This window comes from Hordeum vulgare, chromosome 5H, assembly GCF_904849725.1.
Source record: "Hordeum vulgare subsp. vulgare chromosome 5H, MorexV3_pseudomolecules_assembly, whole genome shotgun sequence".
Classification (NCBI taxonomy): domain Eukaryota; kingdom Viridiplantae; phylum Streptophyta; class Magnoliopsida; order Poales; family Poaceae; genus Hordeum; species Hordeum vulgare.
This window is the reverse complement of record NC_058522.1, coordinates 452,659,180-452,671,323: the sequence shown is the minus strand read 5'-3', so window position 1 is coordinate 452,671,323 and position 12,144 is coordinate 452,659,180. Positions and strand designations below refer to the sequence as shown.

Below are 12,144 nucleotides of genomic sequence, written 5' to 3'. Positions count from 1 at the left end.
ATGTATAGCTACTGTGTTTTTTTACATAGTACATAAACAAACTTTAGACATACACAAATACATTCATTTCTATGAACCCATGCACGCACATCCTGCCTCTATGAGCACAATCGAGAGACTGAGTTGTCACATCATCTTGAGATTGACAAAGCCATCACAGACGCCTTCATAGTCGATGGGAATGTCTCTTTTCACTGAATGCACATCGTCGAAAAGACTTGAATAAATTCAGAAATATGCGAGCGCCAACATCAAGTACATGACTTGAATCTGATGGGCTAGAAATACTTCTGTCCTTCTAAGGCCTCATATAATGATATATAGGTGCTTCCGGAAATGCTTAGAAATATAAACCTGATTTTTCTGAAGCACTAGTACTTATTTCTAAGCAAACCATGTCTGTTTTGAATGTGTGCCAATGGAGTGATTTGTAGTATGTCATGTTTAATTGTTGTTACTAGGTTTGCCATGCCTTGAATGGCATGTTTATCTGTAGTTTTCATCATGTGAACTTGTCATAAAAATGTTGCTGTTTTAGGGGTCCAAAATAATTCCAAGTCTAGAATCTGCTATATTTCCATGTGAATTGCCATTAATCTATAGCCCCTTTGTGGCTGGTCCAATGGAGTGAATTATAAAGCATGTTATCCTCTGTTAGTTTGTGTCATTAGTTTTTAAGTATAGGTTTTGCATCTTTGTTAATTTCGCTGTCAAACATGTCAATCTGATAAAACTATTGTTATTTGCATCATGTTAATTTTTCTAAGTCTGAGAAACTACTTAGTTCGGATTGCCATGTTGGGTGGATGCTAGCAAGGATTCTATGCATAGTTTGATGTTGCTCCTGTGGAGTTTTTCGTAGTGCATCATGCCCACTAGCATGATGTAGATTTTGATGACATGACAAGTCCTATAGAACATGTTTTTCTTGCAGTCAATATGCCTTTAGAATAAAACTGCTATGTTAAAACTGTTATTTTCACTAAGTTAGGAAGTGTGTTCAAGTAGCCATCTTGTGAGCTCATTTTCTAATGATCCATGCTTCTATTAAATTTGTTGTTATGAGATGAAATGTCGTGCATCACGTAAACTACTCACCCATGTCTTGTTTGTGAAATTTAGATTCTTGTAGTTTGTTGATTTGTTGTGTGCAAAATGCCATGTTGATGTTTTGGACAGATTATAGCTATAACTTGTGTTGGTTGTAGTTGTTGAACCGTTGCTCCGTTTTGAACATGCCATATATAAAACTTGCTTAGAATCTCATATAGTTTCATAAAATTTTGATGCATCCATGATTTGGAAGGATTTTGGTTGTCATTTGCATACATTTTGCATTCATGGCATATTTATCTTGTGTTGGTCATATCTTTTAAACGTAACTCCGTTTTGAATGATCTATATGTGTAAATCACCTAGAATAATGTGTAGAATAAAATGATGCATTTTGTTTCCCTTTTTGATAAATATAAAATATGGTTAGTCCGGATCCAGACCAATTTCGAGATTAACATATGGGGTCGTTTCGGAAATACTATAAGTTGCTTTCGGCCTCATTTAAAATGCCTAGATAGATAGTTTATTTATGCTTCACCTCTTGCTATGTTTAATAACATTTAATATTGTCGTGTAACTAAATAGGGGTGAACTAAATATTCAAATATGGAGTTTCGATAATATGCAATTCGTTGCATATTGTGTTTCACTTAACGTGTAGAAGTTGATTGTTGTGCTTTGCCATATCATGCATAATTAAATGGACATGCATCATTTCATGAATATGTTGTGGTGTTTATCGTATGTTGTTTGTTTGTTTTTGGAATGTTTCTTCTCGATATAGTTTCGAAACCGATTTGGGGTGTGAGGACTCGTTCGACTATGTTGGTTCATCTACTTCACGAATTCGTTCTTATTCCAAGTGGGATCATAGGCAAGATGACCATTTCCCTTGATACCACTACCATCATTGCTATGCTAGTTGTCTCGCTTCTGTCGTTATGTCTCTTACCTACAACTTGTTTGTCAAGCCTCCCAAAATGCCATGATATTCCTTTAACCTCCACATTCTCGGCAAACCATTGTTTAGCTAAGTTATCGCTTGCTCAACCCTTCTTATATATAGCATTGCTAGTTGCAGGTGCAGTTTTTTCCATGTGACAACATGGATATCTTAGGATATCACAATATTATTTATATTTAATTGCATGCACCTATATACTTGGTAAGAGGTGAAAGGCTTGGCCTTTTGCTCAGTGTTTTGTTCCACCTTGGACGTCCTAGTTACTTGTGTACCGGTGTTATGTTCCATATTGGGCGCTTCTAACATGTTTGGGGTTGTTATGGAGACCCCTTGATTTTTATTTTGGGATAAAACTCTTCTCGCAAGGCCCAACATTGGTACTAAATTTGTCTAATAACTAATAAAATGCATAGGGACCCAATGACACCCGCGAAGAATTAATCAACAACTTGGGCCAGTGCTCCTCATGATTATTGGTCCAACGTGAGCGATGCCCGGCGCCCCCTGGTCACCTGGAGTCTCAACCAACCCGATGTCTGGCTCATCTGGTCGTGCCCCGAGAACGATATACGCGGCTCCTATCGGGTTTGTCGGCATGCCGGGCGGCCTTGCTGGAATTATTTTACCTTTTTCGAACGTCTTGCGCACCGAAATTTCGAGGATGCTTTGGGCTATCTCGAGGTTGAGGTTTTCCACCGGGATTCCGAGGAGACTATGCGTTTTCCGTGGTTGAGGTTTTCCATGCAGCTTGTGGCTAGTTTATGATGGATGAGGTGGAGCACCCCTCCAGGGTTAACTCTTTCGGAAAGTCGTGCCCACGGTTATGTGGCACCTTGAAAATTTCTTTAAGAACCGATCATAGCAAAACTGAAGTGAACTCAAATAAAATATATCAACTTTGTGCGTAGCCGTGACCGTCTCTTCTTGCAAGGTTTGAACCAATAAGGGAACACAGTGAGGTTATGTTTGACTCGTAAGTAGGTGTTTAGGATCACTTCTTGATCATTGCTAGTTCACATCCGTTTATGCGTAGATCACTCTTCTTATTATTGTACTTGTAAGTTAGCCACTCAAATAAATTCTTAGTGCTTGCTGCACCCTTACCACTTAACCATATCTCACCGATTAAGCTTTGCTAGTATTGATACCCTTGGAAATGAGATTGCTAAGTCCCTTTGTCTCATGGATTACTACAACAACAGTTGCAGGTACAGGTAAAGCGATGCTTTGACGTGAGAGCGATGTTTGTTTGATTTGGAGTTCTTCTTCTTCTTCTTCTTCTTCTTCTTCATCATCATCATCATCATCGATCATAGGATGGGTTCCATGCCGGCACCTGGGATTAGCAAGGATGGATGTCGCTTTTATCGTTTGATTTCGTCTGTAGTCGGGCCGTGCTTTTCTGTATGGTGATTTAATGCATGATTGTACTGAGATGATTATGATGTAGCTTATGGCGAGTGTAAGCCAATTCCATATACTCATCTCCTCTTTATATGTACTTGTAACGATATCCATTTTTGCGAAACAACGCAATGCGCTTCTATCCCTATCGAGGCCCTCGAGCTAAAGTAAGGATAGGACCACATCTTGGACGTTATAATCCACCCATCCTCGGTCGGCGCGGAGGCAAATCGGTCCATCCGCGGTGGCACATCTTGTTCGGGTGCACCATTAACCATGTGTTTCGAGGGTGGTGTGTGTGGCTTCCGGAAGACAATGCCGCTGCCAACCTCCGCCGAGGCCTTCCCACACGTACTCCATCTCCAAAACGGTGAAGTCCCAAGTGTTAATGACCTTCACATTGATGGATTTTTGTGGGGATAGTTGATGTATGCTTATGGATTTTATTAGCTGAGTTAGATGATGTATGATTATTGATTTTGTTTGTTGGGTTAGTTGTTGTATGCTTGTAGACTTTTGTGCTTTGTGTTGCATGAGCCTATTGACCGGTGATTATACTTGTAACCTTTCGATATGCCTAAGACGTGGTTTGTAGGCCGAAGGACTAAAGTGGTCCAGACATTCATAATCTACATGTCAAGAATGATGCCTTACTTCACAATTGACCATTCAAATACAAAAACTACTTACGTAGGATGGCGATCGGCAAACCCTAGTGCACAATAAGTACCTAGGCCAATAATTTTTCGATGACAACTTCTTCTTACAGGCGTTGGTCGAACTAGACCTTGGCGTGATGGCTTTTCGCCTGCAAGATACAATGTGAGGACGGCTCCAACGTTTTGAAGTGGCAGCAACGGCGTGCCTTGGACTCATGCCGAAAGGTTGTGTTTGTTTGGCACTCAAAGTCCTGGTTGTGATTTCATTTTTTTAGGTCTCTTGCATTAATGAAAATCTTTTAGCATACTCTAGGGCCTTATTTGAAAAAAAGATATACGCGGAAAGAAATCTATATTTAGGAGAAAACGAATCATTTAAGTTAATTAGTACTCTAGCTTCCCCTCTCTCCTCACTATTACTCCAACACATTTTTTCATTGCGAAATAACTCCGACAACACGCGTTAGAGTTGCAGATCGCGCATATATACGATCTTCCAAATCATTTCGGAATTATTTCTGGGATTCTATGTGTGACCACATAGCTCGCAATTCACAAGTGCGACCTCTAATTAAGCATGAGATCACCTAAGATCTGATGAATTATTCCTTCAGTATCGTATAAAGATCCCACCAAGACGTTCAAATTGGGCATAATTAAACATACTATATTTTTGAAAAGATACGGCAATAGAACACTTACCATATGTGTAACTTAACCTCCGTCGGTCGCTCGTATATATATACCACGATGAGACAGACGTACCCGATCATATCATAGCTAGCGCAGACACGGGACAAAACCCTAGATTAGAAACCACAGATCGATCGAAGAATCGCCAAGCTCCACTGCCGTAACAGCGGTGCCGGCATAACATGGCAACCAGAGCTGCGTCTCTTGCCCTCTGCGCCCTCCTTGCGCTCTCCCTAGGTTGGTCCGCCCTCCTCTTTCTCTCGCCGCTCACTGCGTGCGCCTACATACTGCTGGTTTAACTGATTCCTGCTTGTTTACATGCATGCACGATGCCTCAGTGTCTCTCGCGGTCTCTCGTGCGGATCCTGAAGGGGTGGCGGTGCAAGGGTTCCCGTGTGACAACGTGGTCACCATCCGCATGCCGCACGACGGCATCTGCCAGCGGGACTATTGCGGGGGGCTGTGCGTGCAGCAGTTCATGTGGAAGTACCCGGGCATCAAGGCCGTCGTAGGCGACTGCACGGGGGAGAACACCCACGAATGCGTCTGCTCTTTCCTTTGTTGATTGAATGAGGGTTGTAGCCCATGTTGTCATGTTGTTTGGCTCTGAGGAAATAAAACTTGCTGCACATTGTTTTCGCTTTTGCTTTGTCAGCCCTAGCTATTTTGCTCTTGGGAATGTATAATCAGGCCAGATGTGCGCTCAAACTTGGGACTCGTACCACACACGGGTATTATTAGAGGAAAATATATTTTTTCGCGGGTATTCTTAGAGGAAAATAGAACGAACAAGAAACGAGCTTATGATACAGATTGCTCAGATCCGACACCTATACCAGGCCCAGGGCCAAAAAAGGAAGGAATGAGTTTTTGTAAAAATAAAATAAAAGGAATGAGTTGAGTCGGGTCTATACCATGAGAGGTGGAAGGGAGACAAACGGTGGTTTGCCTACCACGGCATTATAGTACTCAGAAATAATGTTTTTAGCTATCCTATAAAACCAACAACCCCCTCATCAAGCAAGAATGGACAGGAAATAGAACATGTGTTTTTGAACTGCCCGGTTGCCAAACTGATATTCGACGGTCCTATGCACCCTATATGAGGATTTTTTTAATACTAGCAAAAGGGTCCATGCGTTGCAACGGGAGAAAGAAATACCACACGACGCATGCTTTTAATTTATAAAAAATGTCTATAATTTAAGAATTTATAGTTACGATACAAATAAAAATGGTCTTATCCTACAAAAATGCGGTCCAAAATTTTACAGGTCTTCTATTTTAACACGGCTTGCATGTAGATTTAATACGTATAAAGAATCAGTCAAGTGACCTTCAGTTTCATCTCTAATCCTGATTTTGTTAACGTGTTCATTCCCAACCCGGATGAGTACCGGTATGAAAGAAAGACGAACAATGACTTATTTATTAAGATTGCACCGTAGATAGTATTTTTATTAAACGTTTAACAGATAAAATAATGTCATATTTAAATTCTACATATTTTTCTAATCAAATTTCATGTATAATATGTTAAATTTGGAGTTACGGTTTAAAAGATATGAGTATTTAAAAATATATTTAATATATACTACGAGTTTAATGTCATAAACAGTAAGTGCTTTTTGGTAAAATCATCTCGGTGGGTTTTCCGACGGAAGCGATAGCCTCTTTATTATTAGGTAAAGATTAATTAAAGATCAAAATAGTTCCGAAGTAATTTTTGATTAAACTTGACTTTGTTTTGCACTACTATATAGATTTTCACGAAAAAGTCAACATTGACTTCTGGAAAAAAATATTATTTACTGTTATAAGTCACTGTTCACACTATTTTGATTGAAAATTTATCTTTTTGAAAAGAGGTCAAAGTGTAATTTTCTTCTGTTTATGTTCTTAGAAAGACTAATGTTTTGATACATACAAGAGCAAAAATGTACATGAGGAACAATTATCAGTATGGGATGAATCTATACCTAATACCTACCTAATAATAAAGCGGCTATTGCTTCCGTCGGAAAACCCACCACGGCATTTACAAAAAAGCCCCCGACGTTTTCTAAAATCAACCCGCAGTCCAGATTTAAGTCAAAGAACGAATCGTTTTTTACATTTTACACAAACCACCCTATATTTAATCCAAACTAACCCGCAGTCCAGGGGCCTCTTTCTTCAATCTCCACCAACTCCCCTTGCCGAACCCCAGCTCGCCAAGCCAACCAGCACCCATGCCGACGGCGGTCACCTGCTCCGTCAAGTGCCGCCCCCATCACCGCCTCTCGACGCCGCAGCTCCCAGCCGCGCTCGAGCTCCTTCCCCGCGGCGCCCCGGCCTTCGCCGACGAGCTGCAGGCGACCCGGTGCCGGACTCCGCCCTCCCTCTCCTTCGCGCGCGCCTTCGACCAAGGGGAGCCCTCCCGTGCCCCTGCCGAAGCCCGCCGTCCGCGAGACGGGCCCGCACCGCCATGGCGGGGCGCGAGGAAGCCGGCCCCGCCGCTCCCATGGCCGCGACCGCCGTGCTCGCCGGCGCGCAGTCGCAGCACGCCATCTTCCACGAGGAGCTCGTGAGGAGAGCCTACTACACGACCGATGAGGCCCACCGCGGGCACTCGAGCCAGCCCGCGGCTACAGGTTCTGGTCTCCTCTGAAGTTCAGCTAGCACTGAATTGGAGAACAGCACACAACTACTTGAGGATGTCGATAAGAGTGGCTACTGAAGCAGCCCCCGCCGGCGCCACTAGGCTGCTTGCTGCTCGCGCCGTCTCCGCGCGCGCCATAGCTGCACAGCCCGCCGTCCTGCTCGGGACGCTCAGAATATCCGTGGCATGCAACGTCTAGACTCTAGACGATCTGCGACACTCTGCGTCAAGGAGATCGGTGAAGCAGTCTGCATTGACGAGATCACCCAGTATTCTAGGTGGCCGGTACGCTGTCCTCCGCTTCAAAGTGTCAACTGAAATTTGGATAGTACGTGTATATGCATCAGGGCTGGTTTGGTCTTTTCCAATGCTTATAAATGTTAGAGGAAAATGAAAATCAAAAGTAGGAGGAAAGTGGCATGATAATCAAGGAGCCAACGAGCTGAGTGGCAAATGTGCGAAGCCAATCTTGAAAATGACAATTTTAAGAACCCATATATTGAAAGTGGCAAATTTCCAATTTTCTCCTCGGTAATTGGTGCATATTGCGGTTTTGATATTTTCTCGGAAAAGCTAGCTACTATTGTTTGCTATTTTGTTAGTCCAACAACGATTCCACAAAAAAGGAAATCCGAGTAAACTTCCATCAGTTAATGAGTCTTAGTTTTGTTCTGTTATAGTTCTCTTTTACTTTTATGGTTACAACTAAACTAGAGGATTTGATTCACACTTTAGTTAATGCAGATGAGATGACAAGGTTGACTGCATGAGTTTTTCTCATTACAGTGATGTGGTCCTTTGTTAAAGGATTCAATGCATCTCGATAAATTCTAAGCTATACTGTATTTTTGATGTTCCTAGATACCCAAGCAAGGGAGACAAAGATAATGGATGGAGTAAGAAGAAGAAAAGTGAGTTAAACGTGAACAAAAATCCGTAATGCTATCTGACATGCACAAAGATCCTAAGGGTACATATTTGACATGTTCGATAATACTGCACCATTAGAATATCTATGCCTTCGAGTCCGATTCTCAGGCCTTGCATTCTCCCGTTGCAACGCACGGGCTCTTTTGCTTAATAATAAAGAGGTTATTGCTTCCGTCGGAAAACCCACCGCTGCCGTTTTTAAAAAAATCCCTGTCTTTTAGGTTATTAAACCGGGACGACATGAACCTGTCCGATACGATGCTCCCGCCGCAGTCGTCCCCGTCGCAGCACACTTAGGCTGCTGCCGGTCAGGTCCGATTAGTAGACTGGCCGATGGGCAAACTGCTACACATCCATCATAACCTTGAACTCGTCGAAGCAAACCACTTTGTCTTCATTCAAATCAAACATGCGGATCATGGCGCGGCACTCCTCGATGCCCTGTTCGGACCCCAGCCTGGCGAGCATCCGCATCAGGCTCGACGACGTAATGCACCCTTCGCCCTTCACCTCGTACATCGCGAATGCCTCCCTCAGCCCCCTGCACCGCCCCTCCTCCTCCTCCGTCTCCGGCCGCGCCACCAGCCGAAGGAACTCCTGCTCGTCCAGCAGCCGGTATCCGTCGGCGTCGGCCGACGCCACGAGTGCCTCGGCGTCCTCCGCCGACACGTCCTCGCCCAACGTCGCCTTCATGCACAGCCGCAGCTTCGCCGCCGAGATCCTGCCGTCGGCGTCGCGGTCGAATGAGGCGAACACGCTGCTGAAGCACTCGGCCGTCGCGGCGTGCACCATCTTCAATTGCTTGCTTCGGTGATCACCTAAACAATCGTGGCAGTGTGTGACCGTGTGTTAATGTGCTGGGAGATTGGGACTACTGGAACGTTAGCTTAGCTTCTGGTTCTGGTGATTCGCCTCAAGTGCTTATGCATGTATATATACAGGCGGCACAAGTGTGTAGGTAGCCGGTTGTGATGATGGATTCAAGGAAGAATTATTGAAAGAATTGATGAGGCCGACGGAGGAACGGGTTGGTTGACGCCTTGACGATGTCAATCCATTTTCAGCCCTCGGCAAGGACGAGAAGCGCAAAGTTGAACGAGCACATCAGAGTATCTATACCTACTACTAAAAGGAATAGGTATTCTTAGTCCGTCTTGCTATTTTATAGAAATCACTTGATATTTCTAACATTAAACCCATAGTATATATTAAATCTTTTTTAAAATACTCATATCTTCTAAATCATAACTTCAAATTTAACATATTAAATATGAAATTTGATTAGAAAAATATGTAGAATTTGAATATGATGTTATTTTACATGTTAAACATTTAATAAAAAATTTATCTAGGGTGCAATTTTAATAAATAATTTGTTATTCGTCTTTCTTTCATAGCGGTACTAATCCCGATTGGGGATGAACACGTCAACAAAATCTGGATTGGAGATGAAATTGAAGGTCACTTGCCTGTTTCTTTATATGTATTAAATATACATGCAAGCCGTGTTAAAATAGAAGACCTATGAAATCTTGAACTGAACTTTTGTAGGGTAAGACTATGTCTGTTTGTGCCGAAGCTACGAACACTCAAATTATAGACCATTTTTATAAATTAAGAGCGCATGGTTTTTTCTCCCGTTGCAACGCACGGACCCTTTTGCTAATATTTCTCTCCCTAATAATAAAGCGCCGACTGCTTTTGTCGTCCGTCGTGCAACTTTTACAAAAAAGCCCCTCACGTTTCCTGAAATCAAACCGCAGTCCGGATTTAAGTCAGCAAATGAATCTTTTCTTGCATTTTTCCAAAAAAACCCTGATGTTTGAGGTAATCAACCCTCACTCCGTATTTAAGTCAACCGAAACGTTTTTTCGTTTTAACAAAAAAAATCCTGACTTTTCAGTTAATCGATCCAAATTTTATCTAAAACAAAATTATCCATATCTTTTAAACCGTAACTCCGATTTTAACATGTTATATATAAAACTTGATTAAAAAATATGTAGAATCTAAATAGGATGTTATTTTTAGCTGTTGAATACTTCTTAAATATTATTTTTGATGCAAACTTGATGTGTATTACACGACCCTTTTTTTCTCTCTTTCCGGCGACGATACGAATTGCAATAAACATCCATTAAACAAAAATCAAATTGAGAGGAAACAAAACATCGTTAACTACATATGCACACCTTTGAAAAACCTCGTGGGGAGAAACAACATATTTCTCATCTTATTTCGAGTGACTGTACATTCAAACGCGTTTTTGTTGTGTGAGCACTAAGGCCATTGTTGAAAACACAAATGTGATGCCATGTGAAAATATATTGTGTTCAGAGCGTTTGTTATTTTCTCTTCTGTTGCAACGCACGGGCTCTTTTGCTAGTAATTTTAATGCAAAATGAACATTTTTTTAAATGTGTGAGGAATAAATATTCTAATGCATGATGAGCAATTTATAATAGATAATAAAATTCAGAAATAAATGATGGGCATTATTTGAATATACGATTAACATTTGATGAGTTTTTTTATGCGAACCAACCTGTGATTGGATGGTTAGACATACCATGGTTTAGGTCTCGGTGCTCGCATTATTTTTGAATTTATTTTCGGATTTTTGACGATGCACGTTCAATGGGAGGTAGTGTTCGATAAACCGTTTTAAGCAATGGCTAAGCTCACTTAAGTGCTAAGCGATGGCAAAAAGCTTTGCTTTTGCCCTAAGCGATAGATTAAGCATTTTTTTAAATGGTTAAAATTTGGTTGTTTCTAAACTACTTCTGCTTGTCTGCTTGCGCAATAATGGCATATGTCATTTATCTTATTATTAGGCTCTGTTTAAGAACTATTTTATTTATATTCTGGCAAAACTCTGGCCACATGATCTCCATTTGCTTATGTCTATTTGACTTGAACTCCATTTTGGTTTTTATTTTGCTTACTATGTGAACCTATGTGTCTTGGCTATTGTGTGAACTGAATTTGAGATGATATTTGTCCATTTCAATTACCCATGTGACATGTTTCTTATTTTTGTATGTGTATTATTCAAAATCTGCCAAATTTTAGTCAATTTCAAAAAACGGTTAAGCACGGTTAACCTATACTTAAGCGTCCATTGCTCTAAGTTGTGGCCTTCTCCTTCGCTGACGCTTTTTCATTTTTTTTAACATTGGTGGGAGGAGACATTTTTGAACAACCCCCTCATCAAGCAAGAATGGACAGGAAATAGAACATGTGTTTTTGAACTGTCCTGTTGCCAAACTTATATTCGACGGTCCTATGCACCCTATATGAGGATTTTTTATAATTAATTAAAAAATCAAAAATAGTTCCGAAGTAATTTTAGATTAAACTTGACTTTGTTTTGCACTAGTATATAATTTTTCACGAAAAAAGTCAACATTGACTTCTGGAAAAAGACAAAATTTATTTGCTATTATAGGTCACTGTTCATTCTATTTTGATTGAAAATTTATCTTTCTGAAAAAAGTCAAAGTGTAATTTTCTTTTTATGAATTTTTTCTTACAATTATAACGGAAGGTCAAGTTATTTCAAAAATATTTTGAGGATTTTTAATTTTTTTGTTGAATCGATAGAGAACGTTATCACTCAGCCGGCGGATGTTTGTGCATGCGTCCACCTCCTCCATAGCCGTCGGATTTGATTTCGACCACATCATACGCCCATGTCCGATTCAAGTTTGTACAACAACACCATTGATGCGCAACAACGGCAAAAAGGATGACTATGTTAATAGTGCACGCGGCTAGATGTTGTTTTATTTGTAATA

The 12,144-nt window shown here is 41.1% G+C and overlaps 1 protein-coding gene and 1 long non-coding RNA gene across 2 annotated transcripts; one reads left to right on the top strand and one right to left on the bottom strand.

The window, feature by feature from the left end:
- The first annotated feature begins 4,866 nt into the window (after positions 1–4,866).
- LOC123398038 lies at positions 4,867–5,415 on the top strand. Its single transcript, XR_006610058.1, has 2 exons — positions 4,867–5,013; positions 5,115–5,415. It is a non-coding gene; the product is annotated as an uncharacterized LOC123398038 (long non-coding RNA).
- Positions 5,416–8,692: 3,277 nt separating this feature from the next.
- Positions 8,693–9,180, bottom strand: LOC123396861 (putative calcium-binding protein CML19). Its single transcript, XM_045091654.1, has one exon. It carries the CDS (start codon positions 9,137–9,139, stop codon positions 8,693–8,695), a length of 447 nt encoding a protein of 148 aa, XP_044947589.1. The 5' UTR covers positions 9,140–9,180.
- Positions 9,181–12,144: the final 2,964 nt, after the last annotated feature.

Excerpts from the sequence above, each read along its gene's own strand:
- LOC123396861 (XM_045091654.1), bottom strand. The coding sequence starts at position 9,139 with ATGGTGCACGCCGCGACGGCCGAGTGCTTCAGCAGCGTGTTCGCCTCA.